The following is a 17,136-nucleotide window of genomic DNA, read 5'->3' on the forward strand; positions in this document are numbered from 1 at the left end:
ACGCAGCTGACTCCCACAAGGTGCCCACGTCGTCGAGCACTCGCGGGTGGCTTCTTCGCTGACACCTGTGGAGGTCGTGGATGATGTGCAAGCGAAGGTTGATGGTTGTATATCTCTTCATCCAGCGAAAAATGAACTCGGAGCACAAATATTTTATCGTCGGGACGTGAACGCAGACTACTTCTGGAGGAGATTTGTGTGATCAGAGCTGCAGCGCGTATACCATTAGGTCATTAGCCGCTGCCATGATCGTCCGAGAGGTATTCTCGATGCTGACTTGTACAGGGAGATTTTCGCTACGACACCCAAGAATGAGGATTGTGGTGATGAGTAGTTCAGACAAACTCAACTTATTGTATGTATTTATTCCGTAGACTCCATATTATGCAAATTACGAGAGGAAATACTATGTGCGCAGGTAGCTAGAGATTCAGTTTTGTGTCATGCATAATGAGACTTAATTGGAGAGCCTCTCTACGACGTCTGCCCCGTCACGCAACGAGACTTGCTTTGACTGCTTCCATTTTTCATCTTGTGGAGTCTCTGGCTGAGTTTTTGTACCAACATTGCTCTTGCATCTCGTTGCTTTGACTGCTTCCATTTTTAATCTTGTCGAGTCTCTGGCTGAGTTTTTGTACCAACATTGCTCTTGCATGCTTCAAGAGGTAGTACTACTCCATATTGAGCTTTCAGTTCCGCTATTGTTTACAAGAAGTGGCCAAGACGATATATATAGTAGATGAATATCATTGTAATATATAATGCCTGCGCGTTCTCACATATCATGCAGAGGATGGTGGAGAACCATGCTCTAGCAGTCGTGCACTTGTACGTACGAGGTACTCTTGCACTTCTACGAGGTTCTCTCATCCGGCGAGCAAGCCGTTGATCTGAAGGAGACCAAGCAGATGCTGATGCGCTACGATTTTCTCTTTGTGCAAGATCTCGATCCTCGATCAGGTTCGTTACACGCAATACACCAACAGTACAATTTTCCAATTCATCCAGGTGAGCTAACTAAGGTCTCCGCGTCCGGGCAGGAGCTGCTGATGCCGCCGACCTGTTGCTGCTGCTGGAGACGCTGAAGCCTGAGGTCCGAGCCTTCGGCGGCGCATGGAACTAGGTGTTAGAGCCTAGCCTATGATCACTAGAGCACATCTAGTCGGGTTCAAGAGAGACATGAGAGGGCAAGGAGTTCCTGGTGAGTGCCTAGGGTGAGAGTGAGAGAATTGGGTTTACCTTCACCCCTAGAGGTGGGAGCAGCAGAGCTGCTGGCCATCGCGGGTTCTGTTGACGGAGTCTGCGCAAGGCAGCGACGCGCAGTGTCGAGCTTGGTCGCCGGCGAAGTGGCGGTGGTACTTCCCGCCGCTACTGCGCAACCTAGATCGGTAGGTGTGTCGGTGGGGGCGGCTGGCTTCGGCGAACCTCGTGAGCCGAGCCGGGTCCCCCACCCTGTTTATATAGCGCAGCGCGACAGGGGCCCACCACCCATTGATAGGGTGAGCGCCCCCGATCAGGGCGCAGATCAAGGTCCTGATTGGCCTTTGGGCCAATCGGGAAAGAGATCAATCTAACATTCTCCCCCTTGATCTCATCATTTACTTTTAGCTTTGCACTTTTCACTTTTATTCGTTTCATCGTAGATTAATATGTAGAGCATGTTTCATCGTCACAGCTTGATTGCCGATAGAATCAACAGCTACAACACACCTCTCTATTTTGAAACAATTCTGTTTCTTTTGGGCCTTATTCAATCCAGAAATCATAGGCTTTCCCTTAAACCCATGCCGGCTAAGTGTTCCCTGAACACATTGGGAGGTAAGCCTTTCGTAAGCGGATCCGCAAGCATATCTTTTGTTCTTATATGCTCGAGACTTATAGTGTGATCCTGGATTCTGTCTTTCACAACATAAAACTTTATCTCAATGGCTTTGGAAGCATTGCTTGATTTGTTGTTGTGAGCATAGAATACTGCTGGTTCATTGTCGCAGTACATCTTTAGTGGTCTGTGAATACAGTCAACCACTCTCAATCCGGGTATAAATTTCTTTAGCCACATTGCCTGCCCCGTGGCCTCATGACATGCTATGAATTCTGCGTGCATCGTCGATGACGCAGTTACTTTCTGTTTTGAGCTTCTCCATGAGATAGCTCCTCCTGCGAGAGTGAATACGTATCCAGACGTGGATTTTCTATCATCTTTGTCTCCCGCAAAGTCTGCATCTGAATACCCTTTTATCTCTAGGGAATCAGATCTCTTATATGTAAGCATGAGTTCTTTTGTGCCTTGCGCGTAGCGCAACGCCTTCTTTACCATTTTCCAGTGTTCTATACCTGGATTACTTTGATATCTACCGAGAACCCCGGTGACAAAAGCTAAGTCAGGGCGAGTGCACACTTGGGCATACTGTAAGCTTCCGACAGCTGAAGCATATGGAACCGCTTTCATTTGATCGATCTCGTACTGGTTCCTGGGACATTGAAAATTCCCAAAACTGTCGCCCTTGACTATAGGAGCAGGTGTGGCCTTACTCGCATGCATATTGTACTTCTTTAGAACCTTTTCTAAATATGCCTTTTGCGATAACCCTAGGACCCCATTCAATCTATCTTGGTGAATTTCTATGCCCAAAACATATGTTGCTTCACCAAGATCCTTCATATCGAAGTTTGAGGACAAGAACTTCTTTGTCTCTTGCAGTAGACTGATATCACTGCTTGCAAGCAAAATATCATCCACATACAGAATTAGGAAAATGTATTTCCCATTTTTGAACTTTGCATAGACACAATTGTCCTCTATATTCTCTTGAAACCCAAATTTCTTTATTATATCATTAAACTTTAGATACCACTGTCTAGAGGCTTGCTTTAATCCGTAAATGGATTTCTTTAGACGACATCCCACATTCTCTTTGTCTTCCATGACAAAACCCTTTGGTTGTTTCATGTAGACATTTTCTTCCAAATCCCCATTTAGAAATGCCGTCTTTACATCCATCTAATGTAACTCTAAATCGAAATGCGCAACTAGTGCCATTATGATTCTGAAGGAGTCTTTACATGAGACAGGAGAAAAAGTCTCATTATAATCTATTCCTTCTCTTTGTGTAAAACCTTTTGCCACAAGTCTTGCCTTATACCTTTCTATGTTCCCTTTGGAGTCACGTTTAGTCTTGTAGACCCATTTACAGCCTACTGTTTTGGCTCCTTTAGGAATTTCCTCAAGTTCCCAAACATTGTTGGAACTCATCGATTTCATCTCATCTTCCATAGCTTCTAGCCACTTCGATGAGTGAACACTTTTCATGGCTTCTTCATATGAAGTGGGATCACCTTCTATATGAACTTCTTCTGTATTATAAACTTTATAACAATCAGGGATGGCTGATTTTCTGACCCTTTGAGACCTTCTAGGCCCCTCACTTTCAGGCATATTCTGTGCCTCTGCTTGTGGCACACTATTCTGAGGTGGCTGCTGCAACTCTTCCTCGTGTGCAATGATGGGTTCAGTTGGCTCCTGAAGGACAGGTTCCAAAACTTCACTCATCGTTTCCACGGGTGGAATCACAGCAGGTGCCTGCACCACAATATCAGGGACTGTAGCAGGTGCTTGCACCACGACCTCAGGAACTATCGGTGCGGGAATAATAGGTAGTGAGAAGTATGGTTCCTGAATCATCGGATTAGGTCCACACACCCGCTTCTCCTCAAGATCAATTTCTCGAGCTACCATGCTCCCCCTCACCATCTCATCCTCTAAGAAAATCGCCTGTCTCGTTTCTACAAACTTTGTGAATCTGTCTGGACAGTAGAAACGAAAACCCTTTGATTTTTCCGGGTAGCCAATGAAGTGGCAACTTACTGTTTTGGGATCTAGTTTCCCGATGTTTGGGTTAAACACTTTGGCCTCAGCTGGGCTCCCCCACACACGTAAGTGGTTTAGTGAGGGTACTCTTCCTGTCCATAGTTCGTACGGTGTTTTGGGCACCGACTTGCTTGGTACTCTATTAAGAATGTGAATGGCGGTCTTCAGCGCCTCCATCCACAGTCCCAATGGTAAGGTGGAATAGCTCATCATGCTGCGCACCATATCCATCAGTGTACGGTTACGCCTTTCAGCTACTCCATTTTGCTGAGGTTCGCCCGACATTGAATACTGGGCTACTATGCCATTTTCCTGCAAGAACCTTGCAAAAGGTCCAGGAACTTGGCCGAATGGGGTATGCCGACCATAGTACTCCCCCCCACGGTCGGATCTTACTATTTTGATTCTTTTGTTATGCTGATTTTCAACTTCAGCTTTAAATATCTTAAATTTATCCAACGCTTCTGATCTTTCTTTGATCGGATAAATATAACCATAACGGGAGTAATCATCTGTGAATGTTATGAACAAGTCATAGCCATCCACACTTTTCACAGGAAAAGGTCCACAAATATCAGTGTGGATTATCTCTAAAATTCCTGTGCTACGTTTAGCGCCTTTTTTAATTTGCTTTACAAATTTTCCTTTAATGCAATCAACGCATTGTTCTAAGTCTGAGAACTCTAATTGAGGAAGAATTTCATTCTTAACTAATCTTTCTATTCTCCCCCTCGAAATATGGCCTAAACGACAGTGCCATAATTTCGACGATATTTCATGAGTTCTCTTTCTTTTCTTTGTTTCTTTCTCTGACGAGGATACATTCATATTCACATCACACACAGAATTGACTTTTTCACGCAATGTTAATAAATACAACTCATTGTGAAGGATGGCAACACCAACACATACATTATCGAACCAAATGGCACACTTTCCATTACCAAAATGACATTCATAACCATCATGGTCCAAACGTGAAATACTTATTAAGTTTCTGTGTAATGAGGGAACATAAAGCACATCTTTAAGTACAAGCATGAAACCATCAACTAGCTCTAAAGAGACATCGCCAACAGCTTCAACTTCTGCTTGGACTCCATTTGCGACTTCAACGCATCTTTCGCTTCTTTGCGTAGTCCTCGTCGAATGGAATCCCTGTAAAGAGTTTGCAACATGAACAGTTGCACCTGAGTCAATCCACCAAGTAGATTTCGAATACTGTGTATACAAGGATTCATTTACAAAAGAAATAGTATTCTCACCTCTTTTTGCCATTATTGACTTTAACCAGTCGGGGCAGTCTTTCTTGAAGTGCCCCTTTTTCTTGCAATGTAGACATTGGTCTTTGTCTACTGGGAGAAGCTTTTGGTGATTCTGCTGCATAGGAGTTTTTCCACGTGCCTTGAAAGAGGGGTTAGCAATCTTTTTTCTGTTATCCTTCACATAGTGCAATGAGCCACCATGTGAGGATCTAAGTCTGTCCTCTTCCTGCACGCACATGGCGATCATTTTCTCCATGTCCCACTGTTCTGGCTGCATGTTGTAATTGACAACAAAAGTGTCAAACTCTTTAGGCAGAGAAGCAAAAACCAAATGCATAATGTGCCCAGGCTTGAGCTCAAGATCCATAGGCTTCAGCTGCGCTGCCAAGTTATACATCCTCATGATGTGATCTCTTATGCCAGTCCCTCCGCCATTGTACCTCTCTGTGGCCAGCTGCTTGAACAGCTGGGTAGCATATATCTTTGAGGAACCAGTGAACTGATTCCTTATCTTGTCGAGGTACTCTGAAACGGAGTCACACTCTGCGATCGAGCCCAAAATGGCAGGCTCAATCGTATTCTTTACCAAAGCCATACATTTCTTGTTGGCAGTGGTCCACTGTTTGTTTTCAAGGGTGTATGCCAACTCCAGTGGAGCATAGTCCCTTTCCTTTTGCTGCCATGCAGCATCATCATCACCATCAGCCCTCACTGGCTTCTGTGGGGCTTGTGGCTGCGGTGTGGTCAGCACCCAGTCAACTTCTCCACAAACGAAGGAGAACTCAATCTTCTTCCTCCATTCTGTGTAGTTGTTGCCTTTGAGAATGGGTATCTCTTTGAGACACGCCATTAAGTTGAATGATCCTGAAATTCACAATCCATAAGTGAGATCATAACGACAATTGCATGATTTATTTCCAACGTTGGTCAAAAAATAAAACATACAACTGTTGATGCAATTTAAAACTATATCACCGTTGGGCAGAGATAGAAATAAAAGCATCAAAATAACTTTTTAAATCATGATACAGTTATTAACAACGTTGGTCAGAAAATAACAGCACCATGATCTAATTAACTTTACCATGCTCTCACACAAATTTAATTATCCCGTTGGTTCAAAATTAAATTTAAATGGAGCAATAAATATGACTTTTGCAGCGGAAACTGTGAAATAAATCTATTTTCAGAAGCAAAACACTGTACAAAACTTTATTAATCTCTAATACAAATTATCCCGTTGGTTCAAATTAGATTAGAGACTAAAACTATGCACAAAACATCAATTAAATGCTTCTGGAAATAGAAAAAACAAAAAAAACCAGAAGTTACTGTGCAAATCGCAAAAACCGGCCCACGCGCGAAAACGGCCCACAGCCCGTTCCCGCGCGCGGCCCGCTCGCGCTACGCAGGCGGCCCGCTAACGCGCGACGCAGCCGGCCCATTAACGCGCGACGCAGCCGGCCCATTAACGCGCGACGCAGCCGGCCCGCGAAAAACGGCCCGGCGCTCAGCCTCCCGCGCGGCGCGCGCCCGCAGGCCGCAACCTGGGCCTGGGCCGCGAAAGCGGCCTGCCGCCGCGTCCCGCCTGGGCCGTTTGCGGCCCAGTCTACCGCGGATCCCCGCCGGCCGCTGTGAGCCGTTGATTTTGATCGAACGGCCACGAGTGAAAATCGGCGGAACAAAAACCCGGCGGAGCGCCGGCTCCCCCGGAACCCTAGCCACTTTCCATCTTTCCTCCCGCGCGCTGTCTCCTCGCGCTCTCGCCGCGGCGGCGGCGGCGGGGCTTTCTCTCCCGCGCCCGGCGATGGCCGGCGGCGGCGGTGGAGGGATGGCCCCGCCGGCGCACGGCCGCGGCAGCCCCCTCCTCCCCCTTTTGCTAGCCTCCCCCCTTCCTCCCTCCAGACCTCCAAGAAGTCGAGATCCAGAGGGCCATGGCAACCATGGAGAGGGGCCGGCGCCACCGCGGATCCCCTCGCCGGCGCGCGCGTCCACCCGAGGGTTGGGCGCGCCGCCGTCGAGCGGTTCTGTGGTGGTGCCTTTGCGCCCCCGGGCCCCGAGCAGATGCTCCGGCGGCTCGGGTGAGCCTTTTCTCCGGCGAGCCCGAGGCTCGTCCGGCCTTTGCCACTCGCCGGCGATGGCCGGCGGCGGTGAAGGCGACAGCAGGTAAGTGTTCCCGCGTCCCCCTTTCTTTAGATCTAGGGTTAGGGTTAGGGTTTCCAATTTCTGTTGCTTTTCTTTCTTCTTCTTTTTCTCGATCTGAGTCTTTTCCCGATCTAGAGTAGCTTCTAGGAGGTGTCTGATACCATTGTTAGAGCCTAGCCTAGGATCACTAGAGCACATCTAGTCGGGTTCAAGAGAGACATGAGAGGGCAAGGAGTTCCTGGTGAGTGCCTAGGGTGAGAGTGAGAGAATTGGGTTTACCTTCACCCCTAGAGGTGGGAGCAGCAGAGCTGCTGGCCATCGCGGGTTCTGTTGACGGAGTCTGCGCAAGGCAGCGACGCGCAGTGTCGAGCTTGGTCGCCGGCGAAGTGGCGGTGGTACTTCCCGCCGCTACTGCGCAACCTAGATCGGTAGGTGTGTCGGTGGGGGCGGCTGGCTTCGGCGAACCTCGTGAGCCGAGCCGGGTCCCCCACCCTGTTTATATAGCGCAGCGCGACAGGGGCCCACCACCCATTGATAGGGTGAGCGCCCCCGATCAGGGCGCAGATCAAGGTCCTGATTGGCCTTTGGGCCAATTGGGAAAGAGATCAATCTAACACTAGGATGTGGGCAGCGTCAGCGGACTCATTTTGGTCATGTTACCAGTTATCAGTAGTACTCTTATCTAAATGTCTGATCCCAAACTATCTGTCGTAGTACGTTCATGAATGGTTGATGAGACACATGGAACCAAGCTCTTGCATCGTTAGTGATGTTCGTTGATCTCCACTGTCAGAAATCTTTTTTGGTTACCACGTTCTTCAATTCCCTGCATAGTGAGCTAATCCCTCACAGCTTCGAGGAACAGCAACAGCAGCACACCAGCGTCAGTAGCAGCTCCAAACTGCAGCACACCGGCCTGAACCAATCAGTAATTTGGACACAAGAAGAATAGGACGTGGTGTTCACTGCTTGTTTAGTTTACCACGTCCCGAGATCAAGCCGCTTCGTAGGCGGCCGTCGAGGCGCCGGTTGTTGTTGTTGTCGGTGAATCTTGTCCACGGACAGGGCCGAGTGCAGCAGATTCGTGGGCTCCGAGCGCACCACCCGCAGCAGCAGCGGCGAGGAGCCGCCGGGCGGGGAGAAGGGCGGCGAGGGTGACGGGGACGGCGTGAAGGCGTACCTCTGGAGCCCCGGGCCGACGCTGACCGGCAGCGGCGACGGCGGCGTCGGGGGAGAGGAGGAAGCGGAGGCCGCGCTGCTGCTCACCATGATCAGTTGATCGCACCACGGTTCGTGTCGTGCACCGGTCGTGGCCGCGCGCGCAGATCGCAGGCTGACTCCGCGTGGTGCGCGTGGGAGTTGGGACGCTAGTGCGTTGGCAGGTCAAGAGTTTTTGGTGGTGCCGTGGTGGTTGTGTACGTGCACGTACTGCGAAACTGTAAGGCGTGTGTGCCTGCTGAGTTTGGCCAGCTACGAGTCAAGATCGCTCCTAGGCACGAGCTGCCACACGTGTAGAGCTAACTTTCTGACGCCCAAACTGACAGTGCTGGTTTCCTTGCTATCCTGGTCATGAAAACCTTGTTTGGTGGCAGTGTTCGCTCAGTGTAGCTGTGCGTTATCTGCAATGAGGTACGTACTGAGCAGTAGTATAGCAACAAGCTAAAGATGAGGTTGTCGTGTGGATTATGGCGGAAGCGAAACATCTTTTCGCTTTACTGGCGCGATGCTGATAGCGACTGAGCTCATAGGGTTGTTTTGTTTTCCTGGTTCAGTTTTTGCCTTATTTCATTTTTGATCAATTGTATTTATCCAGTCTGGATTTCTTCTTTTTAATATAATAGGCAGCTTTCTGTCAGGTTCGTTTAAAAAAATATGCCAAAGGGAAAGTGGTGCTCAATTTGTTTCAGTATGTGTGGTGGTTCTAATCGAAGGTGCGCTGCCTCCGCTCGATGCTGTGAAAGACGTCAGATAATTCTGCCGCTCCGGTCTCCAGTAGGCGTGGTAACATGCGTGCCGTGTGAATCCAGAGTGGCGTTCGATTTGGTTGATGGATTCCGTGACTCTGCATTAGTGTACGAATTGATGTGACGGGAGCATTATTTGAAGTATCGCACGGCAATGCATGGCAATGTGCCGGTTCGGCAACGAGCACTTCCAGTAGGTGGGTCGTAGCACAAGCTAGGTAAGAAACCAGTGCGACACCAAGACCTCTTACATCGTATACGTACAGTGGCACCGTCGCTGACAAATATATACTCAAACGTGATGCACTCATGTGCTACCACAAGGACACAGCGTATGTACACCACGCGTCCGCTCGATCGTATAGGTCGCCACTTAACGGGCCGTCACGCTGTTTAACTTCTCGCGGCATGGCGTAATCCATCACGCGTAGCCGCGCAGGTGGTACTTGTGGTGGTGCCCGGGTCCGAAGCAGCCGAGCAGGGGGTGATCAGCGCGCGGCCTCCACCACCCGCGCCACGCCCTGGCCAGCCCGGCGCCCACGCACCAGCGCGCGCGCCCGGCCGCCCGCGCCACGGCCCCGCCCGCCTCCCGCAGCCTCCGCAGCAGCCGCCCGCGCAGCCCCTCCGCCGTCGCCCGGCCACCGCCGTCGTCCACCGAGAACCGGTAGCTCTGCAGGAACAGCGCCCGCCGCTGCCGCTCCGCCGCGCCCAGCGCCACGTACCGCGCCGCCGCGGCGCCCTCCGCCGCAGGCATCGTATCGAGAGGTCGTGCGCGCGCCGCGCCCGGTGAGCTAGGTAGGTGTGCGGGTGCACGAGTGGGTGGTGAGGTAAATGAGCGCGCGGTTATATGCTGGGTCGGGGGCCTCGGTGGACGGTGTGACAGGCTGATAGGACTAGTGGTTGAACCAGAAACGGTAAACAAGGGCTTGTTTGGCGCCGATGGGTGCACCCGGCCGCACCAACCCGCGCCAGGATATTCCGGCCGGTTGGTTGGTTCAGTTTGGTCGGCATCGGCAGCGAAGTGGTCCGGACTTTTTTTATTTTTGGACTTAAGTGGTCCGGACTTTGGGCTACCTGGGAACGTAGACACTAGACACGTCGTGGTTAGCACAGAGCAGGACGCGTCTCAGTGACTGGACCTATGTATGTAGGTAGCGATGACTACACACTTGCACAGCATCGTGCCAAAAAAACTCAGCTCAGCTACCGCTGCTCCCGGACTTCCCACCGGCCCCACTGGCCCTGCTGAGCGCCCAGATGCATGCCCCCACTGGCCGCTTGCTGGTTGCTGGCGCCGCATCGAGTGCAGTGGCTGCCGGTACCGAGGCTGGGAGTGGAGGTGGAGCTGTTGTTGATGACTTATTGGGAGAGTGCAGTGGCTACTGTGTTTCGCGCGACCGAAGAAGGAAACCTTGCTCATAGTTGAATCATCGAAGGAACAATCGCATCTCACCCCATAGGTTGACTTGAAAACTTGGCATCTCAAACTATCACAAGGTCTGCATAAACAGAGGGGGCGTGATGGGGCAGCATGTCTAGTCGCGAGTGGTACCAGAAAATGACCACAATAACGTTCTCCATTCTTTTTCCCCATTCAATCCTCTCTGTCTCCTTCCCGCTCTCCCCCCTCTCGCTCTCCCTCTCTCTCTGGAACCTTCAATCCTTTCTCAACTCAACTAGGAAGTTTTTCCTTTTCAGATTACATATATAATAGGAAGTTTGCTGACAGCTAAGAAACATGCTAATGCACCCCAACTGGAAATTTTGCTAATACAGCCTTTGAGTTGCTAACGATGAAATGTACACAGGCCCAGCCCTCGGGGGGGGGGGGGGGGGGGGGGGGGGGGGGGGGGGGGGGGGGGGGGGTCGAGCTGTGCAGGCGCCCTGGGCCTCGAAAACAAAGGGGCCCATCCCAATAAGTAGTATAGTAGGCAGCAGACTGTATGTAGATGTATTTGGGCAAGGCCTAAAGAACGATCGTTGCAGAGCAGGCCACAAGCCACGTAACGTAAGTCCCCCTACTGAACCAACAAAGCGAATCGCCGATTCGCTTTGCCCTCTCTGTCCGAGTTGCGCACGTGTTGCGCACGTGCGACTTGTCGAGTCGGACACCTCCTCTCCTCGTGGCGTGACGACCTATCCGATCGCACGAGGGACGCGCCGAAACGGCGTAAAACTCCGTTTTCCCGATACTGACGAACTTGCTGAGTTTATGATGTTGGTTTTGGATCCACTTTAAGTGTTTATAAATTATAAGTGCATTTCATACGTATATTGTTGCTGATAACCATTATTTTGATGTTCATATTAAGTGCCTCGGCTCGTTTTTTAGTCTCGATCAGGCCACGAAAACCTCAGGATCTAGAACTGTATGCCAAATAAAGAAAAAATTTGCTAAACTTTTATGAAGGAAGAATTTTTAAGATCAAAACCTGATAGTACCTTAATTTTTTTTGCTTCCTTTAATCTCTTTCTTTAGTTAAAAATAGTCCTGAGCATTTTTGGCTCGGCCTACGGGCCCGATCTGAGCTCGCTGGGATTTGGCCTGCCAATGCTTGCTATAGGACTAGGCGTGGTCAGTGAAAACCAAGTCTAAAAAATTTCGGATCGATCCAAGCCCATCAAACAATTTATTTGATTTATTTTTCAACTGAAAAGATCGGGAAGCTCAAACCCGACCCGAGCTTAGCCCAAAAAATCAGCACAACAACTCCTATAGGATGGTCTAGGATGGTCATGGGCACAAATTTTCGATCCGAAATGAATCATGCTTTTTTGACCCGAAATGAATCGAGCCTGACTCAGCCCGAAAAATGCTTAGGTTTAGTTGTCTTGTGCAACCCAAGCCGTGGTCTTCTTTCTCACTGATAATCATATTGTTACCAACCTTTTGTCATATATACTACCATGTATAAGTTCAAACGCAAGTACACCTAGAATAAAATCGTTGTTACCAAGCTCGTTATTTTTGCCGCAACATGCTCTCTATTAGATTTAACATTAAAACCTTTCATCCTAGAGCGTGTTCATCGTGTTTATTGCTTGAGCCATGTGGAACTATTATTATCATTACGACCATTATAGAGATCAAACTCAAGTGAGAAAAAAACATTGGATCAACATGCTCATTTTTCATTTGAGAAAAAAACTAAAACGAAGAATATTTCGTGGACTTTTACTTTCTGACTTCTTATTTTGCGCCCATGTCCAATGGCTAAATACTCAATTATCACGCGGTTGCCTCAAAATCTGTTACAATTGCATTGGCATATTGTTTTTGAAAAAAAAATCGGCGTATCCTCATTCACACGAAATAAATGACCCAAATCTTTCCCCTTTTATCCTTTTCCCTAGAAGAAAACATGATATAAACTCTCCCTTTTTCATGTGTAGAGTTCTTCGCTTTGTTGCATTCCAGCATTCCATGTCCATGTACCTCACGCAAAAACGCAAAATTGCCGAAGGGATAAACTGACAGACTGGGGTCAGTGAAGCAGATCAACAAGAGGTAAGCAGTGCTCAAATCTCAGGCCAACGAGACCGGACCCTTGCTCTCCAATCCTTTCCTCATTTCCTCTTGCTTATACTCCGTTTCGTGTTCTGGCAACCCAGCGCGTAGATCTTGGACGAGAATTTCTCCGCAAGCTCTCTGATTTTTGTTCTCGCGCCGCTTAGCGCTTCAACCCCAAAATTCTTGCCTCCGAAACTTGGGCTGTAGCCAAGAAGATGAACAAGGACAAGGCTCCGATGCCGGGAGACGGCGGCTCCGGCGACGGCTTGCCGCCTCAGGCCGTGCGCCGTGCTGGAGCGCCGCCCTCGTCGTCGACCCCGCCGCCGGAGTACGACATCAGCCGCATGTCGGACTTCCCTACCCGGAACGCCGGCCACCGGCGCGCGCACTCCGAGATCCTGAGCCTGCCCGACGACCTCGACCTCAGCGCCCCCCGAGGCGGCGACGGGCCGTCTCTGTCGGACGAGAACGACGAGGAGCTCCTCTCCATGTTCCTTGACGTGGACAAGCTGAACTCGTCGTGCGGGGCGTCGTCGGAGGCCGAGGCTGAGTCGTCATCTGCCGCAGGTGGCGGGGGTGAGGGGGCTGAGCTGAGCCCCGCGCCGAGGCCAAGGCATCAGCACAGCCAGTCCATGGACGAGTCCATGTCGATCAAGGCGGAGCAGCTGGTGGGGGCGCCGGGGATGGAGGGGATGTCGTCCGCAGAGGCCAAGAAGGCAGTGTCTGCGGCGAAGCTGGCTGAGCTTGCTCTTGTTGACCCAAAGAGGGCAAAAAGGTCTGTTTTCTCAAAGAACACTATACTTGTTCTTGTGACATTTCATCTGTTATGTAAGCTTTTTTACATGCTACTTAGTTTGGTTGGGCAGGTTTATTTTTTGAAACAGGATCGGGTAGCTTTATTTGGAATTGACTTCATTGTTTGTTGCTAATTTTATAGTAAATGCTTGCATCTGTAAATTTGCCATTGGGAGGTTCTTAGCTAAATGGTGCAGTTGCTCTAGGTTTCAGGTTTGCTTCATAGAGTAGGCCGGGTGAGAGGCAAGATAGGTCCGTAGGTGAGACTGAGGGAAAAATTACACAGTGAACCTAAGAATCTGATTATTAGGTGCAAAGACAAATAGTATTGAGGGGCAAAAATGTCTGATTCTCAGAGCTTCTTGTGAAATATTTTCTATATATAGTCTTTTTACATACAAATCAGTTCAGTTGGCCAGGCTTACTTTGATTGACTGTATTATCTGTTGATCATTTCACATCAAATGGTTGCATCTGAAAGTTTTCCTGAGGAATATTTGGCCAAGGGAAAATTTACTACATCCTGTGGTATGGTGTGGAACTATGAATGAAGATAAATGATATAATTCTTCAAGGTTTGCTTCATAGAGTATTAGATCAGGGCACTTTAGGAGATACTCTCTCCGTCCCAAATTACTATTCGTTTTGGGTTTTCTAAATACGTAGTTTTTGCTATGCACCTAGATATATATTATGTATAGATACGTAGCAAAAGCTATGTATCTACAAAAGGCAAAACGAATAGTAATTTGGGACGGAGGGAGTAGATAGGTAATGGGCAGGTGAGACCATGAGAGTAAAAAGAAATAACATATGTGGTGAAACACCAAAAAGGTGCAAGTGGGATCTGTTCCCTCAGTTTCCATATCTTTCTATTGCCTTCTTTCAGGATTCATCATTCTTCAAGATAAAGTGAATTTTGCGTTGTGAATAAGCATGCTTACTCTGATTTATTGTTGTTATCTATCATTTGATAGGATTTGGGCTAATAGACAATCTGCTGCAAGATCGAAGGAAAGGAAGATGCGCTATATAGCTGAACTCGAGCGCAAGGTGCAAACCCTGCAAACAGAAGCCACAACATTGTCAGCTCAGCTGGCATTGCTGCAGGTGGGCGCTATTACTCTGGAGCTCCCTTATGGATTTTGCTGGTTTGAAGTTAGATCTATCTGCTTGGCATATATGTGTTAGTCCAGCTATTGGGGTCCATCCTGAGATCATCAAGGTTTAGGAACTGATAGACAGTTAATCCATATCGAAGAAGAATGATTTTAAAAAACTAAAGTGGTCACGAGCTGCTCACACTCACAGGCAATTTTGTGGTTGAGCCACAGATAAAAATCGTGAGATGCCCTAATATATTTCCATACAATGCAGCCTAGCTCTCCCTCCCTGTAGCTGTGTGCTCAGGAACCCAGGACCCGCATTCTACTCCCATCAACACGTGTTTTTAGGGATCTTTTGACTGCAATCCACGTGAATGGTGTTTAGTCTATACTATATATTGCCTTGTCATAAGCATGATAAGCATATTCTGGGCTCTAGGCATGATCACTTGACTGCAAAATAATTAAATGGCATTCAACCCAAGGTGAAGTTTTAGCCTTTTCCTTGTCATAACCATAGTAAATGTTTCTTAGGTAGCAACTTGGGGGTTTTGGAGGAGAGGTCAGGGTTCGATCCACCAATCGTGCTTACCTGATGATTAGCAAAATAATAAGTACTGGCCAGTATATTTTCCTTTATGATTTAGGTGTCATTCCGGCTACCAGTTCCTTTTGGGTGTGCCAAGATATAACCATCTATAAGTGCCTTTTGGTCTGCCTGATATACTGACCATGGTCATTTGCAGATGCTGTAGCAGTTTTTTGAGATCTTGTTTAATATCAAAGTAGTATTGAGTAAATTTGCTTTCGTTTTGAAACATAAAGGAAAGTCATTCCAGAAATGAATGATGCCTTATATTTGTGCAGTTGTGATTGAGATATGTCCGTGCATTTCAGAAGACAATATTACGTAAATGTAGTTTGAATACAGTGTGATGCATTTCTTGGAACCATCATATTACAAGATGCAATATCTTATATTCCTATGATGTGAAACTGTTGATCAAATTCAACTCCAATGCTATATCATCCTATTACCTCCCCTGTTGCCAGGGGTATAACCTTCTTCAACAAGTTGTTACACATTTATTAGGTCTTTATTCTATTGACATACTTAGAGAAGTAATAGGATGTGCTGTTTGGTGTCCCCTAGGTGGGGATAATATTGTATACTTTCTTATGTCACACACACAGTGACCTGTCATATGCTATGCGCAGAATGCATGCCATCATGGTTTCATATAAAAGATTTAGTGAACTGCTCGGTCCTTGATTTTAGTAATTTCTCAAATCAGCAGGAGCACTATCCCTCTTTGGATTTACCAATGAATTTGCAGAATCCTTGTGGAAGGCACCCTGATACTTGCATTTCACTATGACCATTTGATTACTTTTGCGTTAACAGTTATTCTGCTCATTTGCCTTGAATTGCTTCAGATAACTAATGGTTATTCTGTTCATTACATTGCTATTTTAGAGAGACACCACTGGGCTAACAACTGAGAATAGCGAGTTGAAGATACGCCTGCAGACCATGGAGCAGCAAGTCCACTTACAAGATGGTAATATTCATTTTACCCTTGTCCATATTGTCATAGTTAGGTCTACTGCATTAAAAGTAGAACTTCTGTGCTAAGACATTCTCCTCTTCCTTGCACGCCAGATGCCACTGTGTGCAATCGAAGTATATATATATTGCTATCTCATTACTAATGTCTGGTTGTTCTTGGTGTAGCCTTGAATGACACTTTGAAAGCGGAGGTCCAGCGGCTGAAGGTAGCGACAGGACAGGTGGGCAATGGTGGTGGAGGGATGATGATGAACTTTGGCACCATGCCACGCCAGTTTGGAGGGAACCAGCAGATGTTCCACAACAACCAAGCGATGCAATCCATGATGGCGACACACCAGCTCCAGCAGCTCCAGCTCCATTCCCAGCCTCAGCAACAGACGCTGCACCCTCAGCACCAGCAGCCATTGCACTCGCTGCAGACGCAGCAGCTCCAGCAGGCGGCAAGGGACCTCAAGATGAAAGGGCATCTGGGTGCCCAGGGCCAGTGGGGCGATGGAAAGTCCGGGAGCAGCGGCAGCTGAACCCACTGGCACTGAAAGTTTGGTGTAAGCGGCGGTTAGCAGTGGGGATTGCTTGTTTTGGGGATGTCGCTGTGCAGGTGTAGTTATCGTTAGCTCAGTTGTTTTATCTATAGGCTCAACTTCAGTTTATCGTTAACTGCACACTTTTGTTTGTATCTCGTTGTGAGTTTAAGGGTTAAAAAATGGTTGGAATTAAGGGCTTCAGATGAAATCTCCCGTTTTGGTCGTGTACAGGTATCACAACACTAGATGTACGACATATTGACATTTAGATATGTGGTCTTCACCCGTTTAATCACTCTTTCACATGCATGTAGAATTGTAGATCACCCGTGAACCCTACCACTATCTTGCAGTCTTAGGAAGTATGCAGAAAAGCACCCAAGAA

The 17,136-nt window shown here is 48.1% G+C and overlaps 2 protein-coding genes across 3 annotated transcripts; one reads left to right on the forward strand and one right to left on the reverse strand.

Annotated features, from left to right (window-relative positions):
- Positions 1-4,787: 4,787 nt before the first annotated feature.
- On the reverse strand, positions 4,788-6,094 carry LOC140222004 (uncharacterized). The gene is made up of 2 exons (XM_072291975.1): positions 5,134-6,094; positions 4,788-5,026 (listed from the first exon to the last, which is right to left on the reverse strand). Exons 1-2 carry the CDS (start codon positions 5,981-5,983, stop codon positions 4,980-4,982), a joined length of 897 nt encoding a protein of 298 aa, XP_072148076.1. The 5' UTR covers positions 5,984-6,094; the 3' UTR covers positions 4,788-4,979.
- A 6,507-nt stretch (positions 6,095-12,601) lies between these two features.
- LOC117846161 (transcription factor RF2a) lies at positions 12,602-17,043 on the forward strand. 2 transcript variants are annotated; one of them, XM_034727275.2, is made up of 5 exons: positions 12,602-12,750; positions 12,855-13,528; positions 14,526-14,658; positions 16,132-16,216; positions 16,390-17,043. In XM_034727275.2, the coding sequence occupies exons 2-5, from the start codon at positions 12,969-12,971 to the stop codon at positions 16,746-16,748; spliced, it is 1,137 nt and encodes a 378-aa protein (XP_034583166.1). In that variant the 5' UTR covers positions 12,602-12,750; positions 12,855-12,968; the 3' UTR covers positions 16,749-17,043. The 2 variants fall into 2 exon arrangements, with proteins under 2 accessions (XP_034583166.1, XP_034583165.1); XM_034727274.1 differs by lacking the exon at positions 12,602-12,750 and having other exon boundaries at positions 12,757-13,528.
- The last annotated feature ends 93 nt before the right edge of the window (positions 17,044-17,136 follow it).

Source organism: Setaria viridis, chromosome 2 (genome assembly GCF_005286985.2).
Source record: "Setaria viridis chromosome 2, Setaria_viridis_v4.0, whole genome shotgun sequence".
Taxonomy (NCBI): domain Eukaryota; kingdom Viridiplantae; phylum Streptophyta; class Magnoliopsida; order Poales; family Poaceae; genus Setaria; species Setaria viridis.